Genomic DNA, 23,329 nt, shown 5'->3' on the forward strand with positions numbered 1-23,329 from the left:
TACAAATACTCTCCTTTTAAAAACTGTGCTGCCATTTTACAATCCTTTCACTTACTACCTTGTGAATAGCTTTCTATATTCTTTCATAGCATTATACGGTTTGTGTGAGTATGTGCACAGTCGTGTGCGACACTATGGACTGAGGCCACCAAGCCTCTCTATCCATGTGATCTTCAGGGAAGGATACTTGAGTGGGTTGCCATTTCCTACTTCAGGGGATCTTCCCAACTGAGATTGAACCCGCATTTCCTGCACTGGCAGGTGGATTCTTTTTTTTTTTTAATATTTATTTTTAATTGACTGATGATTGCTTTACAATTTTGGTTTGATTTCTATCATACATTAACATGAATTAACCACAGGTGTACATATGTCCCCTCCCGTCTAGGTTATTACAGAGCCTCAGTTTGAGTTCCTTGAGTCATACAGCAAATTCGCAGTGGCAATCTATTTACATACATTAGTGTATATGCTTCCATGCTACTCTCTCCCTTCATCTCAGTGTTTTCCTCTTCTCCTTTACCCTCTATGTCTGTGTCTATTGGCAAGTGGATTCTTTACCACTGAGCCACCTGGGAAGCACCATTTTTCTCCAAATTAAAGATGAATTTCTTAGGTACTAAGTGTTTATCTAGTAAGACATCACTTTGCACACGAAGGTCCAATTAGTAAAAGCTATGGTTTTTCCAGTAGTCATGTACAGAACTGAGAGTTGCACCATAAAGCAGACTGAGGGCCGAAAAAATGATGCTTTTGAACTGTGGTGCTGAAGAAGACTCTTGAGATGTCCTTGGACTGCAAGGAGATCAAACCAGTCAATCCTAAAGGGAATCAAGCCTGAATAATCACTGGAAGGACTGATGCTAAAGCTCCAATACCTTGGCTACCTGATGTGAAGAGCCAACTCATTGGAAAAGCTGGTAAAGATTGAGGGTAAAAGGAGAAGAGGGTGGCAGAGCATGAGATCGTTAGACAGCATCACTGACTCACTGGACATGGACTTCAGCAAACTCTGGGAGATAGTGAAGGACAAGGAAGCCTGACTTGGTGCATTCTATGGGGTTGCAAAGAGTCAGGATGACTTAACGATTAACAACAATCATTTGTACCATAATTCAGACTTTAGAATTTTCTTATACCATGTGTTACTTGATTTTTCCATATTCTAACTTCACTCATGTTTTCTGAATTCCCCCCCCCCCCCAGAAATATTTTAATTGCAAATAGCCTTGGTAGTTGGCTGGGAACCTCAGTATCCTATGGCAAAACATGCCTCAAGCTTCAGAAATGTCTGGAACTCAACCTAGTGGTCTTTATAAATATGCTAGGAAGATATACCAGCAACACTTCCACAGACTTGTACCATTCTAGAATATGCACATTGGCTTTTGCCCAATTCCATTGAGTTAGTAGGAAAAATCTAAGTAGACTACCAGAAACTTGCCACCCTTTCTACTGTCTTTCTCCCTTTCACAAGAAAGGCAGCAGGTTTTCATCAGGCAGATCCAGATCTCACTTCAACTAGTACACACAGGTACAATGCAGCCTGAAGCCCTCCCAGGGGAGAATTCTCCCAGGTAAGAAATGCCCTAACAAGCAATGTCAAGAGGATGTGCAGTCCTAAGAACATCCAGTCTTCACTATGGAAAGCACACCCCCATCGGGATGCTAACCAACAACCACTATTTGGCAAAGATACCCTGCTTTCCAAAGATGAAAAACAATGTGTCTCAATGAATCCAAAATTAATGTGAATGAGAATTACCACTGTGGCAAAAACTAAAGCAACTGTTTTTGGTACTACTAAGAGAAAAGGCACCCCTCAAATTCTTCCTCCAAAGAGTAAAAACGCCTCCCACATTCGCAATCTCCAAACCACAGGCCCATGCAGCCTCACAGTTCTTGTCTCTGTAACTTTCCCCCATTAAGCTTCTACTTCAGGGAGAATGTCCAATTCAACTGTTAGACCTCTCTGCAGACTCCTGCTGGGAACTCCCCCAGGCCCCAGTGTGGCTGGCTGCATGTGGGCAGGTATTTTAAAAAATCTGATTACACAAATACATTCACACAAGTATACTCATTAAAAGATTCTCACCACTTCATAGTAAATTTCACTTTACTAGTAAAAGATCCAGAGAAGGCAATGGCACACCACTCCAGTCCTCTTGCCTGGAAAATTCCATGGACGGAGGAGCCTGGAAAGCTTCAGTCTAGGGGGTTGCAGAGTCAGACACGATTGAAGTGACTTAGCAGCAGCAGCAGTAAAAGATCCAACCTCATAAATACATGAAAAAGTTCTTTTTCATGTATTTCATGTAAAAAGTTCTTTTCCTTTCTCCCCGTTGCACTTCTAAGAGGTAACCATTGTTGTCAGCTTGGTGGCCCTTGAAAACATCTTGTGGATTTACACAAATACCATTCAAATGGAAATGAACTTGTTATGTAAAGGAATCACACTGTGTATATATACATATTCTGTAACTTGCTTCTGTTAATAAAGGCCTTGGAAAATTGTCTTGCCCTATACGTTGACTCACCTCCATGGTTAGTTTCACAGTTTGGTCACCCCTGTCCAGAAAGCAGCTTTATTAATTTACCATCTCCAGTAACTACTCACTTCCTCACACCCTTGTCAATGTGGAATATTGAGAATTATGTACCTATTTACCAGTGTAATTGGCAAAAATGATAGTCATTATTATTTTTATTTGCTTTCCTTCAAGAATTTTTCTTTTTTGTATATAGGCCTTGTTTGTTTTTTCTTTTATCTGTGACCTGTCTATTCATGAAAATGAAGGGGAAGTGTTAGTTGCTTAGTTGTGTCTGACTGTTGTGACCTCGTGGACTGTAGACTGCCAGGCTCCTCTGTCCATGGGATTTCCCAGCAAAGAATACTGGAGTGGGTTGCCATTTCCTTCTCCAAGGATCTTCCTGACCCAGGGATTGAACCCAGGTCTCCTGCATTGCAGGCAGATTCATTACCGTCTGAGCCACCCGGGAGGTCTCTTTTCTGAACTCAATTGGCTATTTTCTTATTAATTTGTAGGAATATTGAATGCTTTCTGGATGTTTATATGCTGTAACATTTTCTCCCAATTATATCTATTTATGGTATCTTTCATTAAGAAAATCTTAATATTCTACCATTAAAATGAGAGCAAGAATGCAATAGTTTTTCAATTTGAGTTATACTTCTGTATTTTCTTTTTGATGAATATTAGAACAGACAAATCTCAAAGGTCTTTTAGGTTACTTTGAGGGGAATTGAGAACCTTATGCTATCAAGTCATCATATCTAGGAAAACTTTCTCAAAATTAGTTATGTTACACTACTTAAATATTTCCTTGTAGCTTTACCTATTACTTGAAAATACAGTATCTATTTTTAATGTCCTTTGGCAATACCTTAAGTCTTTGACTTGAAAATGATGTTTCATTGGCACATCAAAAACAAAGCAGACAATTAAAACCAGTTAGCAAGTTTTGCAAGTGCACTGTTCATATTAGCCATTCCCACCCCCCAACATTTCTTAAGCTGTCATTGGCTCATTTTGGATTGCTTCACTAGTATTTAATTTCATGAGGTACATGAAGACTAAAGGACCTTAGAGACCCAGCAGTGGCCAAGAATTTGACACCTGCAGCAAAGTCAATGCAACAGCACCCCACTCCAGTACTCTTGCCTGGAAAATCCCATGGACGGAGGGGCCTGGTGGGCTGCAGTCCAGGGGGTTGCTAGGAGTCGGACACGACTGAGCAACTTCACTTTCACGCATTGGAGAAGGACATGGCAACCCACTCCAGTGTTCTTGCCTGGAGAATCCCAGGGACGGGGGAGCCTGGTGGGCTCCCGTCTATGGGGTCGAACAGCATCGGACACAACTGAAGCGACTTAGCAGTAGGAGCAGCAAAGAGTAGGACTTCCATGGTAAAGAATTCGCCTGCAATTCAGGAGACCCCAGTTCATTTCCTGGGTTGGGAAGATCCCCTGGAGAAGGGATACGTTACCCAATCCAGTAGTCTTGGGGTTCCCTGGTGGCTCAGTCGGTAAAGAATCTGCCTGCAATGGGGGAGACCTGGGTTCAAGCCCAGGGTTGGGAAGATCCCCTGGAGGAGGGCATGGCAACCCACTCTCTTCTGTGGAATTCCCTGGTGGCTCAGATGGTAAAGAATCCGCCTGCAACACAGAAGACTTGGGTTCCATCCCTGGGTTGGGAAGATCCCTGGAGAAGGGAACAGCCACCCAGACCAAGTATTCTGGCCTGGAGAATTCCATGGACGGAGGAGCCTGGCAGGCTACAGTCCATGGGACTGCAAAGAGCTGAACACGACTGAGCAACTTTCACTTCAGCAAAGAGTACACTAGCACTCTGCAAAAACGAAGAAGGGCACCTGGAAGAGATGGTTGATTCCCAGTGCAGGGCAGGGAAAGCAAACAAGACACTGAGCACCCTTTTGTGCCACAAAGCGTTCAAAGAGTGATGTGAACATGTTAAGAAGATACTGGGGCCAGCTTGCAGGAGTCTCACAGCCAGAATTTGAACATCAAAATAAATAATAATCACAAAGGCTTATCACCTACTGAATAGGAATCTCTAAATTCACACTGATAAGTGGGGGAGAAGTGCAAGTTACTACCTCTTATGGCAGAAATCCAGCACTAGAGATGGAATGATGAAGTTAGAAAATCACCACTGGACAACTCAGTGGAATGCTGACACTAGTGGAGGGTGAAAGGTGGTATTTTTAAGTCTCTGAGTATCCTCCCCATAGATACAATTTCAAACTCTCCTGTGGAGAAACATCCAACCAACACCACCTCGAGTTACCTGCCCAAATTGTCAGGATGTGCCTCTAAGGAGGACACATAACAACAGAGGAAAAATAACACTTCCAGTGGTATTTCTGACAAGTGTGTGTGATTTGAACCTAATCATGAGGGGAGGAAAAACAACACCAGAAATACCCCCCAATAAACCCAAACTGAAAAACAGGCTTCAAAATAAGTGGCCCGTGCTCTTCAGAAAATGCTAATGTCACAAATACAAACAAAGGCTTGGGAACTGTTGTAAATTAAAGGAGAGCAAAAAGATGTGCCATGACAACTGAAGGCAAAAGACCCTAGAATTTCTTTCTTCTGAGTTATGAAACATTACTGGAATAAATGATTAAATAAGGTCTAAGCTTAGATAACAGCATTATTCCAATACTAATTTCTTGATTTTGGTAACTACGTACATAGTTATGTAATATCCTTGCTTTTAGAAAATACTGTAGTATGTAGGAGCAAAGAGGCACATACTTGCAACTTATTCTGAAACAGTTCAGGGGAAAAGGGAAAAATATATATGTATTACATTTGTTTTATCCTTTTCTTTCTCCCTCCTCCCCTCCCCTCCCTCTCTCGAGAAAGAAAAGGATAAAACAAATGTATTAAAATGATAGCATTTCGGGAATCTGAGTGAGAATATATGAAAATGTCTTGTATTTTTCTTGTATCTTTTCTAGGCATGAAATTATGTCTCCCAAAAAAAGATACACTGTACATTCATATTCAAAGTTTTTATGGATCCATGCTTTCATTTATCTTGGCTAAAGACACAGGAACGGAATAATTTGGGATGTATTAATATTTCAGTTGAATTTTTAAAAACTTTTATGTGCCAATTTTTCTCCCAAAATAATTGTATCATTTTATATACTCCACAGCAGTGTATGGGAAGTTTGTTTTTCTATGTCTTTGCCATTTTAATAGTTGTTTTCTAGTATTTCTCATCATTTTAATTTTCATTTCCTTGATAGCTAAACGTAACAATTTTTGATGTGGTCACTGGCCATTTACTTATATTCTCTTGTGAAGCATCTAGTCAAAATTTTGCCAATTATTAAAAAGTATTTGATTGCTTAAAAACATGCTGCTGCTACTGCTAAGTCGCTTCAGTCGTGTCCGACTCTGTGCGACCCCAGAGACGGCAGCCCACCAGGCTCCCCTTTCCCTGGGATTCTCCAGGCAAGAACACTGGAGTGGGCTGCCATTTCCTTCTCCAATGCAGGAAAGTGAAAAGTGAAAGTGAAGTCACTCAGTCATGTCCGACTCTTAGCAACCCCATGGACTGCAGCCTACCAGGCTCCTCTGTCCATGGGATTTTCCAGGCAAGAGTACTGGAGTGGGGTGCCATTGCTTTGCTTTTCTAGTTAAATTACTTTAAGTGATCTATTAAACAAAGTTTTGGTGTAAAACTAGTTTGGAAGCTTTCTAGGATTCTGATTAAAACCATAAGATTTCAAAGTATTTTGAGTTTGTTCAAACTGAACAGAAGAAAAAACTCTTATTTTCAGTAAAAATCTTAATAAAATTTAATAAGGCAGTTGTAAAATAATTCAAGAGAACTTATAAAGTAGTCCTATTGAATATGAAAAAGTACTGTAAAACTTCAGAATAGAATGACTGCAAGCATCTAAGAAACCAGACAGAAAAGAGTTTGTATTGGGAATTCCTGGCAGTCCAGTGGTTAGGACTCTGTAAGCTAGGGCCTAGGCTCAATCCCTGGTCAGAGAACTAAGATTCCAGAAGCCACACAGTGCAGAAACTCACGCCCAGTTTTTTTGCTTTGAATGGTTCTACTTCCCGTGAAGTTTCAGAACAGGCAAAACTAATCATCTACGGTCAAAGTAACTATTCTCCCCCCGCTCCCCGCCTGAGGGACAAGCAGGGATTATGACTGGGCAAGAGCACTAGGAATTTAGCAGAAATGTATCACACTGGGACTTCCCTGGTGGTCCAGTGGCTAAGACTCCACACTCTCAATGTAGGGGACCCAGGTTCGATCCCTGTTCAGGGAACTAGATCCCACATGCTGCAATAAAGACCTGGTACATCCAAATAAATAAGTAACAAATATTTTAAAAATCCCATTATTCTAATCACTATTTAACGTCACATCATATACAAAAATAAATTCCAAATGAACTCAAAATAAAACTATTAAATACTACTCTGCAGTGCAGATTTCTTAAAAAAGTAATTTTAAAGCAGAGAACTGCTTTTTAAAATACAACATAAAATCTAAACCCAAATAAAACAGGTTAATGGCATTGCCTGTATTAAAGATTAAAACTTGAAAGACAAAAACATCACAAATTAGTTAAGTCAAAACAAACTAGTTAAGTCAAATGAAAGCCTGGGGAAAAAAACAATCAACATTTTACAGAGAGAGCACTCTCAAAAGTGAGACAAGCATCAAAATGAGCAAAGGGCATGAAGAGACAATTGAGAAAATACAGATGGCCAATTATCAGAAATTTTCTAATCTGTGAAGAAATGTAAATGGACACTTTACCTGTGGAGAAATTCAGACAGATACAAGGAAAATAATATTTAGCATTAAGCAAGAATTTAAAGTAACAGGTACCTGCCCATGTTGCTAGTTATTAACCAGTAGAGCCTGTTGGAAAGCCACTTGCTAATAACTATTTTAAAAATAAATGTACATATCTTTTGACACCAGAATTCTACTTCTCTCAGTTAACAAAAACATATTGCTTCAGCAGAGGTAACTGGCACATGGACATGCTGAAAACCGGAACAAATAGTCTAGTGATAAAACTGAGGAGCTCAACTGTAATACAAAGGACGAATACTTAAGCCATTAAAAGAATGAGGTCTTTTTATTTTCTGCATTATTGAAAAAAGTAAATTAAAGGATGTTGTGTGTAGTATGGATTTTTTTTTTTAATGGAAAGATAAAACCACACTGGGTTTCTGGTTACATCTTTCCGCATTTGTTTTTAGGTAACGGTAGACACACAGAAAAGTCTGGGAAAACATGCCTACTTTTAATAATGGATCGTCTCCTTTATTTAATGCACATTTATGTTCCTAAAAACCCTAACATAAGGATTTCTTTTTCTTAAAAACAAAAACAAACAAACTCCACAGGCTATATCCTCTGCCCCAATAAACGTTTTTCTCTGATTTTTCAGTACTCTGCCCTGGCAAAAACATCGACTTAGGCAAAGTCAAAATGTACAACAAACCGTGGGTCACACAAGTGACGTCATCCAAGTGATGACACTGACTGCTATTCTCCCAGAACTAATATACCAAAGCGTGGTCCATATTGGTGCCTGCCTCTCAGACATTTCACACCCAGGTCTTCACCACTGGCCAGGTAAAAATATTTCATTTCGGGGCCTGAGCAATAAAACTTTCAATTACCCAGAGAACTTTCAGGATGGCCCAACTGGCCGGTTTTAGCTGATTCTTTCTTAAACCATAGTTGAATGTCACTGAATTCAATCAGGAATTCAATTTATTGAGTAAATACTAGCAGGAAAGAAGACAAAGAAGAAGCAAACCCTGTCCTCAACAACCTAATAAGGACACAAGGCAGGATGATGTCAGCATTGAAACTCAGGCCAGGGCAGTACAGAGGACCTAAGGAGAGAAGACTTGCTACTGGTGAGATCAGAAGTTGCCTCTTGATGAACTAGGACTCAAATGCAGACAGATAGGGAAGAGGAGTGGGTGGAGTAAACCACACGTCTGGGACCTGATTGCAGGTGGATGTAATAGAGGAAAGGTGGTAGGGGCGGAAGCGGGAAGGGACCATCTGGGGCAATGGTGAGGGTCATTAATGCCATGTGGAATCTGGCTTTTATGCGGTAGGCAGTTTCGAAAGCAGCATCTGTAAAAGTGACAACTCTGTTTTGGCCAGGCGGTATTTAAAAGGCAAGTTATTTTCCACAAGTCAGAGCAATAGGTCTGAGACTCAAGTAATCCTAAACACTCTCTACCTCAAGAAGGTTAAGACTCTGGATAAGCAACAGCTGCCGAGAAACCTACAGAAGAAAATAAGTAAAGGTGTCAGTACTTCTTCCATGCTGAGACTTCCCAAATCCCATGGAAACACCTTCATTCAAGGTACATCAAAGATTCACAGGGCAGTCCACAGGCACATTAGCAGAGGAAGCCAGATTGAAAGAAGTTCCTAGCATCACCCTCCATACCTTTGCTGGATCTCTTTGATGTCTTCTTATTTCCTTCAGAGGTAATTTCAATTTCATCAGGATTACCTCCCTCATCTTCAATTGCCTAAAGGGAAGGGAAAAGAAAAGTTCACCCAAAAAGGCAGCACACAGACTTGACTTCCACAGAAGCTTCAGGGGCTGATCTGGAAAGGGTCTCTCCCCACCTATTCATTCCATCTTTCTGCTGCAGCAAGGGCCCCAGAGGTAGACCGATTCTACCGTACTTTGGCTGCCTGGTCTCAGGCAGGCTTACTTAATTGTTCCGAGTTTGTTTTTCACTCTGGCATGAGGGACTAATTAAAGTTCTTACCCTGGAAAGCTGTCATGAAAATTCTTGTTAGTCACATAAAGCAAGCACTTATCAGACATCTGACTTATTTTTAATATTATCACCACAATCTGACAAATCCTAATCCTGGGTCCAAAAGAACTCAGAAAGGAAGAAGCAAACTCACTAATTACCTATGACGTCACTCGGCAATGTGTTATTAGACCCTCCCTGATCCCCTCTCAATTCCACGCCTGAATTAGCACCATCTGGACAGAATATGGGATGTGCAATGGATGGGACATTGCACTACCTCATCCCTCACAAATCTGACTCCTAAAGTCTTTCTCTCAACCACTAGGGGACCTGCTTCATTGGACACAGAACCCTAAGGATTTTTGAGTGAGTGCCGCCTCCCATCCCAAGACTGTGTTGCTCAGTTAAGCAGCTCCCAGGCTCGCTCAGCACCGTGAAGGCCACTAAGGAGGCACTCAGGAGGAAAAGAAACAAAAAACCCCCAACCCCCACAAAACAAACAAACAAAAGAAGATGTACTGAGCCTGTCAATGCTGATATCCCCAGACACCAGGCCTCAGATTTTAACTTTTGGAAACCTTTTCTGAATAGTCTTGGGAACCCATGTTCTATTTTTAAATCAGTTTCAAATGCTGTTTTGTTTGTAAGTAGTTTCAGAAGTCTCAAAGATTCTCAGGAATATTCTAGCTTGGTAAAGTCTAAGTTCAGAATGAAGCTTGGGGGCTCCACAACTAACCTGTACCAGGAACAAAGAAAACCTCTTCTCTGAAGCCAGAGCCAGAAGAAAGATTTGGAGTTATGCCCTGGCATGAAGAAGGGCTCAAACAGAAAGTGCCTTACCCTCTGCCTGGAGACAAAAGATTCCGGACCACCAGCAGCAGAAAACAACTACCTCGGACAGAAAATGGACCAGTCTGCCTCTCAGATGGTCTCTAGGTGTAGTGTTTACAGGGTCGTCCCCAGGGGGGGACCGCAGGCTATGAGTCATCGTTATAGGCCTTGCCAAATTAGACTGTTGTCTCCACCTTTCCCTGTTTTGCTTTTCTACAAAAATAAATAAAACAGAAAAGAGACAAAACACTCTGTGACAGAAGTAGAATAGAAGAATTCCAGTTACTTCCAGACTTGCTCGGGCAGAGTGGCAGATGGGTGTATACACTGATGGTGTTTGTGTATTTTGAGCACATCCCTAATAGAAGAGCAAGAAGGGATGGATTTCTCCTCTCAGAGATCCTAGTGGAGATCATACGAGCGTCAACCACCAACCTGACAGGGAGGTTCAATGCTCTATCAACATCAAAGGCCTGTGGATTATCTGGGGGAATAATGGCTAAAGCCCTCCAATTTGGCTTTGTTGACAGGAGGCCCTGAAGCTAGTAACACGGATCACAGGTCCCTGGGTGCCAACCATCCCCTCCTTGCATACTCTCCAGGTAAACACTTCAGTGGTGAACTGCCTGCCCTGTCGTCTTAGACGGGAGTCAGTATCCATAGTTAAAGAAATATACACTAGAGTTACAAATGCCCCACTGACTCGGGGCAATAATAACTCATCACTCTCAAGCCTGAACTTCCTCAACCGGATAATAGAAAATTACCCTCACTTCCTCTAAACAGAAATTAATAAATAAAACCCGGATCCTCTGTTTGTGAGGCAAGAGAGGGTGCAATGAGTCACAAACTGTACTGCTTGGGGAAGTAAGGTGGGGGGAGGATAGGTGACAAGGCTTAGAGATCACAGAGGAGAAGTCCTGGAACAAGAGTTGAGAGACGGTGAAACAAAGAATTCACCAGAATCAGACAGCACAAGGCAAGCGGAAGAGCACAAATTCTTAACTCCCTACTTTTCAAACGCATCCCTCAGAATCCCACCTGGCAAGAAGGCGTCAGAATCCCCAGTTTGCAAATACCAAACAGTGGTACCTCCGGTTGTTATAAGAGTTTAGGGCTTTCCTCATAGCTCAGTTGTTAAATCATGTGCCTGCAATGCAGGAGTCCCAGGTTCCATTCCTGGGTAGGGAAGATCCCCTGGAGAAGGAAATGGCAACCCACTCCAATATTCTTGCCTGGAGAATCCCATGGACATAAGAGCTTGGCGGGCACAGTCCATGGGATCGCAAGAGTCGGACACGATTTACCGACTAAACCACCCCCACCAAACAGTGATACAGAGAGAACAGTCAATTGTGGCAGCGATTGCCCCTCAAGCGTTCACATGTATCAGGCAGCGCGCCAAGCCCATTTCATGCCATCTTACTTAAGCCGAACGCGAAAGAATTCTTTCTTTTGGACACAAGGAGAAACAGGCCTAGAGAGAGTTAAAATGTCTTCCACGCTCAAGATCGAGTCACGGAGACAGGCAGAGTCCTTAGGTTCTAAGGACTAACTAGAAGTCTAACTGTAGGTTTCATTTCTAGTCTTTATTACAAACAGCACTTTCCCTGCCAGGCGGAGCCCCCGAGCCCGTGCTGGCAAATCCCTAAGCCATTCCCCCCAACCCCGCTCCCAATAAAATACCCTTTTAATACGGTTACTTCGTAAAGTACCCCCCTATTCTCGGCTTCTAGGCCCTAATGGATTAGGCAGCATCTCTAGCTCCAGAGGAGGCCCCGCAACCAGCACACGCTCAGAAAATCGCCCGGCCTGGGTTCAAATCTCGACCTCCCCTCCCCGGCCAAGTGACCTTGGCCGAGTCCCCTGACTACCCGGGCGGAGCGAGGATTTCAGGTTCCGCGTCCACTTTTAGACACTGGGATAAAAGCAGCCAAAGGAAACCCTAAAAAGCAGGGGCTGATGCGGATAACACAAGCCCTCGGCCCATGTCACCCGCCACCTCGAACTTCCCCCGTTCGCGTCGAGATTTTCTTGTTCTCGCTCCGATGCAGCGCTGGGCTTTGAACTTGGGCCCGCCGGGGTCGGCGATCTCGCTCGGGCCTCAGAGAAGCGGGGACAGGCCCGGGGCAGGCCGCAAACGGACCCCGAGGCCAGGAGGCCCCCCGAAGCTGCCGCCGGGGTTCCCCGGGCCACCTCCCACACACCCCAGGGTCCCAGCTCTACCTTTCTAAGCCGTTCCATCAAAGCGCTCTTGTTGCCGCTCGAATCCAGGTTCCGTTTTTTCAGCTCCGCCCGCAGATCGATCACCCTAAGGTCGGTGAGGCGCCGCGTCCCGGTCTCCGACGAGGCGGAGCTCAGAGCCGCTGCGCCCGCCGCACCAGAATCGCCTAAGCCGGACAGAGACTCCGCCATTCCAGGGACCCTGGCTCCACCGACTACTTCACAGAGAACCCGGCCGGGTTTACCTCGGCTTTCAGCACAAAATGGCGCCGCCTGCGAGAGAACCGCTCCGGCCGCCCCTGTGCGACTCGCTTCTGCGCAGGCGTATCCGGCGCGGGTTCGACGCTCCCGGCCGCGTCTGCCCATGCGCGGTGGCAGCCCTGGGAGGGACGCACGCCGGCGCACTACTTCTCGCCGGCCTCCCGCCGAGAACGGCCGAGGCGCATGCGTACCGCGGTCACACCGCCTGCCGGCTGTGGCCTGGGGCCAGAGCTGTTCAGCTTGATCAGGCCCGTCGCGCAGGCGCGGCCGGAAAAAGGGGGGGCGGGAGGAATGGAGTGCCTTTTCCTCTCAGGCGGCGCCATTTTGTGCTAGAGCCGCTACAGCTGCTGGCGGTGGGGAGTAGTTGGTGGAGACAAGACACCTAGGATAGTACTCTCGAAGGGGCCGCCGACTTTGGAATGGCCGCTTTCGTCTCGGAAATCGGGACGCGACGGCTTGGCGACCTGCGGGCGGAGCTGAAGCGGAACCTGGACACGGGCGGCAACAGGAGTGTCCTGATAGAATGGCTGTAAGGTGAGGCGGCCCGGGGGCCCGGGGTGGCGCCAGAGGCTGAGGAACTTCCCCGGCCCTAACTGCCAGGGACTGCGGGGCCGGGCTGTGAGACCCAGGACTGACACCGCCCCTCGCTGTGGCCGGCGCCTCTCTCCAGCCGGGGGCCTCAGAGCGCTGCTCCCAGGGCCGTATGACAGATAGAGGCATACACAGAATTGAAGAATTGACTGTACTGGCTACAATCACAGCCCCTAACTTACCTGTTCTTCTCTTTCTTCCATGATTGACCTTGAACCTTCTCTCCTGAAAAAGGGAATTCAAATGGAAGCATAAGGAGAAAGACAAGGAGTCAGATTCCCGAATGATAGACATTTCCCGAGTTGAACCCAGGTAATTCACAAACTGCTGGTTCGAGTGGGCTTGCAACTTAGAAACCTAGAACCCAGAAGGGCCGCTGGAGCTTTTCGTCATTAAGATTGAGCTTGGACCAAAAAAAGAATGAGCCAGGACTGGAATGTCTCTGTAGTCGGGTAGTCAAGGCTTAACCTTCTAATGAAGGGTTGGGGGTTCCTTGGTTGGGAAGCTAACACCCACCCCAAAAAACCCAAAAGGTAAATATTGTAAAAATTCAATAAAGACTTTGAAAATGGTCCAGGTTAAAAGAGAGAGAGAATGAACGAGGACAAAGACATGCATCAGGTGGGCAGGGTCAGTGGCTGACCTGTCAACTAAGTGATCAGGGTAGCAGCTCTGGTCCCTGTGATCAAAGTTGTGGAAGCAGTCCTGGTGGTCGAAGTCAGAATGGTAGCGCTCATCCAGGGCTGTCCGCTTAGCTTCTGGCCAGTAAACATCATCTCGCCTAGAGGAGAAGCAAGAAAGGAGGATGTACATTTCCCCCTCCTAATGGACGACCTCTGTGGGAGCTGGCAAACTAAACCCTCAACTGTCCAATTGCCCCATCACTTCACAAAACGAGAACTAACTGTGTCCATAGAGGCCATTCTCTGCCACTTGAGTTGCGAGTGCCTGGAAGGGTGATAAGGGATGTGACTGAAGGGCTCAATTCTCTTACCCACATGCCCAAGTCCCCCACAGAGAAGTTAGGTCTCCTTACAGAAGGGGATCAGAGAAGTGGGTGTCAGATCCCCTCTGAGAACCGCTCACAGCCACAAGGGTCAGCCAGTCTACTAGGACAGTTGCCCCATGCAGACTTGACCCAGGAAACACCCAGTGCAGAGGACTAGTAGCACTTGAGATATAACTGTTCAAAAACATTCTATGATCTTCACGAACTCTCCCATCAATATTTTGTAAAATGCACAAAAATCCTAAGACATCTTAAAAACCCTTTACAGAAGTCTCAATGTTATATTACACAGGGACAGATTAAAATGAACAAACGCACACCATGCAGCCTCCCCCAAGTCACCATGTGGAAAAGCTCTCATAGGATCAGCCCTAGGATTATTGCCCCAAACTCCTCACAGCAAGGTCTGAAACAGGCCTTTCTATTTTAGTATTTGTATGTCACAACAGTATGTCTGAGAAATTAAAATAAACCTCATTAATAGAATGAACCAACACAAATCACTACAATGATTTCAAAGCATGGAAGGTTCCCAGGAGGTACATTTTGGTCCCTCATCACCTGACCAGCACCCTGTGTTATGTGCTGCTGTGGGGGTCTGAACTTCCTCGGGGGGCTGGGGGGACAGCCTGTACTGGGACTCCAACCTAATGATTTAATAAGCACAACTTTCACCGTTTCTCCATCAACATCAAACCATCTCAGGTTTCCAAATAAAGTACAGAGTATCAAGTTGAGCTGTAGCAAATACTCGTGCTTCTTTTTAAATAAAAAGCCCGTGTTAACAAGGCTCTGGAGAGCAAGGCACAGTTCTAAATTCCACGGGACACCAAAGAGGCGGCAGCGAGGTGCGGTGTGGCTTACCGCCCGTCGTCATAGGGCCTCCGCTCCTGCTCATAGTGTAGGTCTTGCTGGCGCCGCCGCAGGAGCTCCACGCGCATGCGCTTGCGCTCCAGCCGCTCCCGCTCCATGCGCTCCCTCTCCAGGAGGCGTCTCTGGAAGGCCAGCCTCTCACGGGCGAATAGGAGCTCCTCGTGCTCCTGCCGCTCCAGCTCTGCCTGTGCGTACTGCTCTCGATCACCGAGCTCTCGCACCCTGCAGGCGAAGAGTACTGCTCTCGATCACCGATCACCGAGCTCTCGCACCCTGCAGGCGAAGAGTACAGGCTGCAAGGGCTCATGAGCTTGCAGCAGTGCGGGCAAGCCCTGGAGTGGGATCAGGACGCGGTTGGCGGGGGGGGGGGGGGGGGGGGGGGGGGGGGCAGCCTAGCCCTGAAGGTACACTTGGTAACAAGTAAGGGCCAACCGCTGGTGGAGGCAGGCTGTGCAGGACCCCGCTTCAAGCGAGGGACACTTGACAGGCCTTTTGCAGGTGACACTGATGGTGCCTATCACAGTCTCCTCCTGACTCTGCACAGCTGCCAGGTCATCTGTTCATCTTTGTGTTTACAGACACAGAATTGTACCAGCAGGAATGTCTAATCTTCTCTTTATTATGTGGCTGCCTTGCTTCAGGTACCATGGCCTGAACCCCATACATCACCATTTGTTCAGGTGCACTATGCTTTTGGGAAGGAGCCCGTTGAGTGGGGAGGTGGGGGTCCACATGACCACTTGCAGATGTCAGCCTTCTGGCTGTTCCCAGCCTCAGGGACATGGCTGCCCCGCCCCCATTATCATCCACACAGGTTCAGGTAGGGGGCTGTGGTGTTACTGGGTCTGGAACACTCTCCAGGCTGACTTGCCCCTGAACACGCCTCTCCCACCACCACAAGCACCATCTCCCCTACTGTAATTCCCATCCAACCCACAGATGGAAAACCAGTCTCACCGCACTTTTCATCTGCATGTTCCTGATCCCTGGTAAGGCTGAAAAGCCCCTTCTGTCATTCTTGCTATCAGATTAATTTTTGCTTATTTATTTCAAATCATCTTTACTCCCATCTGTCACACATCTCTGGACCTTCTCTTTGGTCTCTCAGTGCACTGAAGTGAAATTTAAATTTAGTCTACTTCATCATTATAAATTGTCAGTCCTTTCAAAAGCTCAAGTTCATAAATTCACTTACTTTTGCATCATGAGGATAGCTTTAATTTTTAATTTTATGTGCAGCCAGCAGTTTATGTTGACACTGTGTCAGTGATGTAAGCCAGCCACATGACCTGAAGCCATTTTGGGGAGAGACTGTCCTTGTCTCACTATGGGAAATGTCACTTTTATCATGTTAAGTCCCCACATGCACATGATCTATTTGCCAATTACATCATTTCTAGTGAACTATTTGTCAGTTTCTTTACCAAAACAGCATTTTTTCTTTGCTTGTTGCCTTTGCTTGTTCAGGAGAAAATTCTGTATCATGCCCCCTTTCTCACTCTTCTACTAGAATTTTTACTAATGGTTTTAATTTTTTTTTTTACAAAAAACATTAACTGTTGCTCAATATAATTGATACGATGTGTTTAGTTTTTTAAAATTATGAGGATATTGTATTGGGCTTATTGAAGGGTGGGACCTCTCAGTTTTCTGACGGGGTCTGTGCCACTGTTTTTTCCCTATTGACGGGTTCTGCAGCAAACTTGGTATGTTGTGTTAACTAGCTCCAGGGAGGCATTCCATCTCCTTGTCATTGCTACCTCCCAGAATCTTGAGAATATCTACCTGAGAAGATAGTTTGAAAAAAAGTCACAAGAAGAAAGCCTGTACACAGGACATCTGTGAAGATAAAGCCAAGGAGCAAAGGTTTAAAGCAACATTCCGCCCTCCGGGACATGAAAAAAATCCTCCCAGGATAGAGTTATCACCAGTCTAGGGCAACACCCAAACCAGCCATCATTCCTAGATCCTGACTCACCTGCATGACTCTGATTCTCTGGACTTCTTGGATTCTTTGACTTTATCAAAGGAACCAACAGACTGCTTTTCTATGCTGCCCGATTTTCGATCCTGACTCTTGGATACCTGGTTTACCAAGAAGCATTGAATAGTTAAGGTAGGAAGAAATCAAATGTGTCCTGGCCTAAGCATACAAGATCAAAAATGAAGCTGAAGAGTGAATGAAACAATCAGGTTAACACTGTTTCTCTCCAGAGAACGTCACCTTGGCTCACTAAAATCCAGAGTCACAGACTCATTACCATTTAATTCTAAAGTGGGACCCATCGAGTACTTTCAGTAGTCAACACGCAAAACAGGATTTTCTCAGAAACAATCCATATATTAGAAACAAGCAAACTTCCTTTCACTTTCTCTTTTCCATTCAAAACACATTCTTCAATATTAAACACGCAGTGATACCCAACTGAGGAGGCCGCTACTGTCATGTCTAAGGATTGCTGAGTGCCTTCATTTTTGAGGTTCTTCTTAGCCCCTGAATGTACATTTCTATTTTGCCATTTTACATCATTTACTATAAAGTAGTTAAAGAATTTGCCTGCAATTCAGGAGACCTGGGTGGAAATCCAGCTTCCCAGGTGTCTCAGTGGTAAACTGCCTGCCAATGCAGTGGATGCAGATTCCATCCCTGGGTCGGGAAGATCCCCTGGAAAGGAAATGGCAACCCACTCCAGTACTCCTGCCTGGAGAATCCCAAGGACAGAGGAGCCTGGTGGGCTACAACCCATGGTATCCCAAACAGCCAGACATGACTTAGAAACTAAAGAACAACAAAGGGGAAACACTCTGACACAGTAAAACAGTGGTAGAAACACAGTGCAATAATGAAATGCCGTAACAGAACTCTCAGCTTGTAACTGGTCCACAACATTCATGAGCTTAAATTAAATGGCTGGTCATCTGGCCAGCACAGGTTAACATGGCAGGCCTGAGGCTAGTGGTGGGAACCTTGGTATTTAGAGTACCTGAAGGCAATGGCACCCCATCCAGTACTCTTGCCTGGAAAATCCCATGGATGGAGGAGCCTGGTGGGCTGCAGTCCAGGGGGTTGCTAAGAGTCGGACACAACTGAGCAACATCACTTTCACTTTTCACTTGCATGCACTGGAGAAGGAAATGGCAACCCACTCCAGTTTCTTGCCTGGAGAATCCCAGGGACCGGGGAGCCTGGTGGGCTGCCGTCTATGGGGTCGCACAGAGTCAGACACGACTGAAGCGACTTAGCAGCAGCAGCAGCCAACAGTTAACTGGCAAAGATGGCTCACTGTGCCCTGACCATGCAAACGATGGTTTATGCTGAACAACTGCTTTCCTTCTGGGAGTCAGGAGAAGGTACGTATGTGACCAGCCTCAGTAAAAAGCCTGGGAACTGAGGCTGTAATGGGGCTCCCTGGGCAGAAGCATGACCCTTGTGCTGCTGCACTGTCCCTGCTTGGGGAGCCATCTTGGGAAGGAGACCACAGGGAGCCATCAGAGTGCCCTCCAGACTTTGAGGCTTTCCCCACCTACCTGGCTGTGTGACCTCCCTGCATCACCGCAGCCAACCTTAGGCGTAACTACAACTATGTGCTGAGCCCAGTGGACCCTGAGTGGCTCTGGAAATGTGGGTAGTCTGGGGGACCTGGGCCCACATCCATCCTAGTTGTAAGGCTGTCAAGAGTTGAATTATGAACATCCAGAGCTGCCCGTGACCCTAAAACAGCAGGCAGAGTGAAATGGTAAGAACCTGAGATGGGGACTCTGTGGATTCTGTGGCTCTATGCAGCAGCGTCTACACGGAGACAATGCACGGAATGAGTAAGATGGAGATTGGGCGCAGAGGCAGCCGGAGGGCCGGCTCTGGCAAGTGTGGGTTACAAATGCACGATGGAGAGCTGCTGAAACCTGAGACCGGCAATGAACGTGGACTGCTGTGCCCAGATGCAGGCAAATAAAGCCAATCACATCCATAAAATGAATTTCAAAATAGTTTTTTTTTTTTTTTTTTAAAAGGGCAGTAATTCTTACCAAAACTATAAAGGAAAGCCTTTAAACCTTCTCAATTTTAAAGTTCAAAAAAACCCTCCATTTTCAGAAGACTGACAAGCTTTTCTCAAATTACACTCAAGAATCCCCTAAAACACACAGAGAACTGTCAAAGGAAATAAATAACCCAGACAGGAAAAGAATACTCACTCGCTCTTTGGATCCCAAGGTTTTGACACTGATAACAGGCACACCTTTAGATTTATCCATCACCACTGTCCGCTCAGTTCCTCGGCTTCCTATAGGAAGAAAGGAGTCAGGTAAGACGGGACACCTCGTATTGAGAGAAAAGTACTCAACTTCAAGGAAAACAAATGTAGTTTGTGTTGCCCATTAACCACACCAGCCAGGAACAGAAGCCAGGGTGCAGTCTCTCACACCCACTGGTCAGCTACCTGACTTTGTGGCTCGAGAGCGCTCTGAAGAGCCAGGTTTCTGATCATCCTGGTCTTCACTCTTCTCTCCACTCCCGTCTTCACCCTTTTTAGCGTCATCTTTTCTGTCAGCTTTCTCTTCCCTCTTGAGGTTGGCAGATCTGTAAATGGCATGCAGATACAGATATGTGTGAGATGAAACACTGAGGGAACAACCCAGCCAAGACTCCTGCAATGAGCACCGAGTGAGGATGGGGCTGCCTTGGAGGCAACCACAGGACGGAGAACATGCAGCCTAGGAGAGGAACTCGAGACACCTCTGAGGACTGGCGGGAAAATCCTCCAACAAGTGCACAGAAGGCAAGGGGGTAAAAGCCTCACAGCCTTTCCCACCCATGGAAAAATGAGGAACAAGACATCAAGAGAAAGGTCATCTTGGCCATAATCCCCTCGAGAAGACTCATACCTGTCAGCACTGCTAGACTTCTCTTTTTTCCTCTCCCCTTCTCTTCTCTCAGAAGTTTTCTTCCCAGCAGGTTCATTTATCACCTGGGAAAGAGAATCAGGTGAAAAAAATCAGTTGGGAGTATTAACTGATTTTGTAACATGGTCACATCCCAGGAAGAAAATGGCCCCTTACTTTTTATCCCGGGAAGAAAATGGCCCCTTACTTTTTCCACTGAGATCATCTTCCCATGGAGCTCTGTTTTGTGCAGGTGGTTGATGCATTTTGTGGCCTCTTCCACTGTGGACATGGTAACAAAGCCGTAGCAGCGTGCTCCAGGACTCCGGGCATTGGTCACAACTTTGGCGCCCACCACCTTGAAGGAAAACACACAAGTATAGCTCAGACATGAAGACCCCACACAGACCCCAATTGTGGTTCATGCTAGTTCACCCCACTCTTCAGAGACACTGAGAACAGGTTGACAACAAGTGGTACATAAAGGCTGGGGACGGTAATGCTGTGGCCTGACTGCTCCTACTCCATCCTGACTGTTTCTCAGAGGACTAGGATGACAGCAAGGTGGAGAGAGGAGTGAAGCTGAAGGCAGTGTCCTGTCAGAATTCCGTTAATAATGTAAACCTTGAAAGGAATGTTTCTGAATATGCAGTCAGTCAGACGGACAGTGAAGTAGGAAGACACACCTACAGAAGGAGAGGGACACAGGACAGGTTTACAAAGAGCACTCTGGAATGCAGAGCCCACCCTACTCACAAAACAAAATTTAAGGAGATGTTTAAGGTGCTACAGATACATCCTAGATGCTAGATGTACACGCTAGATGCTAGTTAACTAGCCCAACCACAGCAGCAAGCTGATGCTAGGGACACCCTTTAATGGCAGAAGGCCCACAGCTCAGAAGAGGTGCCACTGAAGCCAGGAGCAGTGGCTGGTATTTGTCTTCATTTTGCCACATGGAGTCTTAGCCCCAAAGGAAGGCTTCCAAGGGGCCTGGTGCCCTATTCAAGCTGCAATAAGCCTGCAGTATACCCAAGACACTGCAGGTTCCAGACGGAAACTTCCCTGCAGGGAGCAGATGTCTGCTCCAATGGCCACTGCAGAATCAAGACATGGGCCCTACGGAGTTACACAGGCCAGGGTTTCATGAGTGTCTATGAGAAGCAAGTTTAATTTTAAGTCAAGTCAAGTTTAGTTTTCCTTGTTAGTTCCTCAACATAAACAGCCAAGGTAAACGATGTTGGTTTTCTCCATTATCATTTTTTAATCCTGGGAATGAAGGCCCAAGGCCTGTGCTAAGTCTGACTTGTCAAAAACTGATTGAGGTAAGGGTGCGGCAGCTTATCTGGAGAAGAGTCCAAGAAGCACTGGAAGGAGGAGGTGGAAAAAGGAGTAAGGAAAGGCAGCACTCAATGTGTGTGTGTGTGTGTGTTGGGGCGGGGGGGCTGTCCACCTGGGCATCATGCCCACCTTTTCATGCCAAGGGACAGAGGGAAACAAGCAGGTGTGGCAGAATAGACACAGGCAGAGGTAGTCAGGACGGGGTGAAAACAGGGAGCAAAGACAGGGCTCCTGCAACTCTGTGAGCCCCACGTACGGAAACAAGGCTCCCATGGGACCAGCAACTTGTCCTGGTGTGGCAGAGCTGGGGCCTAAGGCTGCCCATAGGGGTCAGGTCCACAGGCCTTGTTCGTAAAATTTCTCTACAGCTTCATGGTGTTCTGTAATCACCACCATCTCAGAAGAAGGCAGACTGTACCTTTGCTCAGAACTCCCCATGCCACAGTCTTCCCTCCCTAGGTTTAAGGCTGGAAGCCAGAGAAACAGACTCAGGAAACTATCAAATGACTTGGTGGCTTGGAGGCCAGGGAAGCACGAGAAACACAAAGTGGATGTGGGCTCTGGGAACTCCCGCTGGCCTCACATCTCTTTGAGTGGGGGAGTACCCAGCACAGGCCTACACACCTGCGAGTTCAAAGAACTGCAAGGTGTTCCAAGCTCTCACTGCCAGGGACAATGATTTGCCACATAGAGGCCATACTGCATGAGCTCACAAGTCTCCTCCCCTGGTCTTACCTTCCCATATTTGCTGAAAAGATTCTTCAAATCTGCAGCTCTGGTGGTAGAAGAAAGTCCACTAACCCAGAAATACCTTCCACAACTGCTACGACCTATTTTAAAAGAAAGTTCCGGTCAAAAACAAGATACAGACAAAATCCTGAGTCTTATGTATCTTAGAATCATTCCCAACCAGACACTCTCCCTGCTTGCTCTAGAGGCCAGCAGTACAGAGAGGGCTGGGGCTGGAGGCCAGCCTGCCGTCCTGACATGAGTTCTAGGGCTGCACACAGGGTGGATAGAACCAGTGGCAATGTCCCTTAATGACTGGTCAGGGCCCACTGGGCCCGTGGCTGGGGTAGCCATCAGCTACCAGATGGCACCACCCATCCCAGTGAGGTGACTTTGGAATGTAAGACAGGAGCTGTCACTGTGGAGCCTGAGATACATCCTCTCCCCAGCTTCTGGCCTTCTTTGAACACCGATTAAGGATGAGTCTGGGGCAGCCAGCAAAACTACTTCTCAATCAGCAAATTAATAAAGGGCTCTGGTGTCGATAAATCTGCCACACCAGGGACCCACCAAACCCCAGTATCTGAAAACTCAAAGCATTTTCTCCATCTGCATGTGTCACTGTGTCCAAGAAGTTCACAAATCAGAGAGAAAGTCAGGATGGAGGAGCTCAAAGGACTCTGGCAAAATCAAGTGTCCAAATCAAATCGAAGTGACAATTCCGCCCTGCAACCCAGAACCCGCACAGTGAGGAAGCAGGTGGCCAGAGTGGAGAAAGGCTTTGAGACAGGCTCACAGGCCTGTGAGGTGTAAATGGGTGTGTGACGGCTAGAGCCGACTAGAACCATCGCTCCCGGGGGTGCCACCCTGCTGACTTACCCTTCTCCTCTTTGGAAAGCTTTTTTGTATCCGAGTCATCTTCGACAGAACTAGAGACAAAAGACAATGTCACTCCAGAAGGAAGAAGCAGAGAGGAAACTAACTCAAAATTATAAAATATGTGCTGAGGTTGCATACCTACCCGAAATTTAGTTCTGAAAAAAATGATACCCCTACAAACGTGTATGGGAAATCTGACCTAACCATAAGATTTCAGACCCACAGGAGTTAATTAATTCTGCTGGGCTAAAGATAATTAGGAAGAATTAGAGAAAACAACCATGATAGGTTGAGAAAAGAAAAAAAGATTATGTAATCAGCTTAAAATACACAAAGAGAAATCAAACATTCTTTAGAGGTAAACTACAATTGCATCA

General features: G+C 45.9%; 1 protein-coding gene, 1 long non-coding RNA gene and 1 other non-coding gene across 7 annotated transcripts in view; 2 read left to right on the plus strand and 1 right to left on the minus strand.

Moving 5' to 3' along the window:
* Positions 1–23,329, minus strand: part of SAFB (scaffold attachment factor B) — a 61,066-nt gene that overhangs the window by 17,058 nt on the left and 20,679 nt on the right. For 2 of the 5 annotated variants that reach the window (XM_059888331.1, XM_059888330.1), the window contains exons 8-18: positions 22,953–23,002; positions 22,080–22,174; positions 20,212–20,361; positions 20,007–20,089; positions 19,562–19,701; positions 19,317–19,405; positions 17,101–17,207; positions 15,114–15,344; positions 13,884–14,021; positions 13,423–13,465; positions 9,010–9,094 (exon numbers count right to left, since the gene is read on the minus strand). In XM_059888331.1, the coding sequence (XP_059744314.1) occupies positions 9,010–9,094; positions 13,423–13,465; positions 13,884–14,021; positions 15,114–15,344; positions 17,101–17,207; positions 19,317–19,405; positions 19,562–19,701; positions 20,007–20,089; positions 20,212–20,361; positions 22,080–22,174; positions 22,953–23,002 (1,211 nt within the window). 5 annotated transcript variants of the gene reach the window in all.
* TRNAE-CUC (transfer RNA glutamic acid (anticodon CUC)) lies at positions 6,771–6,843 on the plus strand. Its single transcript has one exon. It is a non-coding gene; the product is annotated as a tRNA-Glu (tRNA).
* Positions 12,971–14,986, plus strand: LOC104969097 (uncharacterized). The gene is made up of 2 exons (XR_807685.4): positions 12,971–13,183; positions 13,475–14,986. It is a non-coding gene; the product is annotated as an uncharacterized lncRNA (long non-coding RNA).

The sequence above is a fragment of the Bos taurus genome, chromosome 7 (assembly GCF_002263795.3).
Source record: "Bos taurus isolate L1 Dominette 01449 registration number 42190680 breed Hereford chromosome 7, ARS-UCD2.0, whole genome shotgun sequence".
NCBI classification, from domain to species: Eukaryota; Metazoa; Chordata; class Mammalia; order Artiodactyla; family Bovidae; genus Bos; species Bos taurus.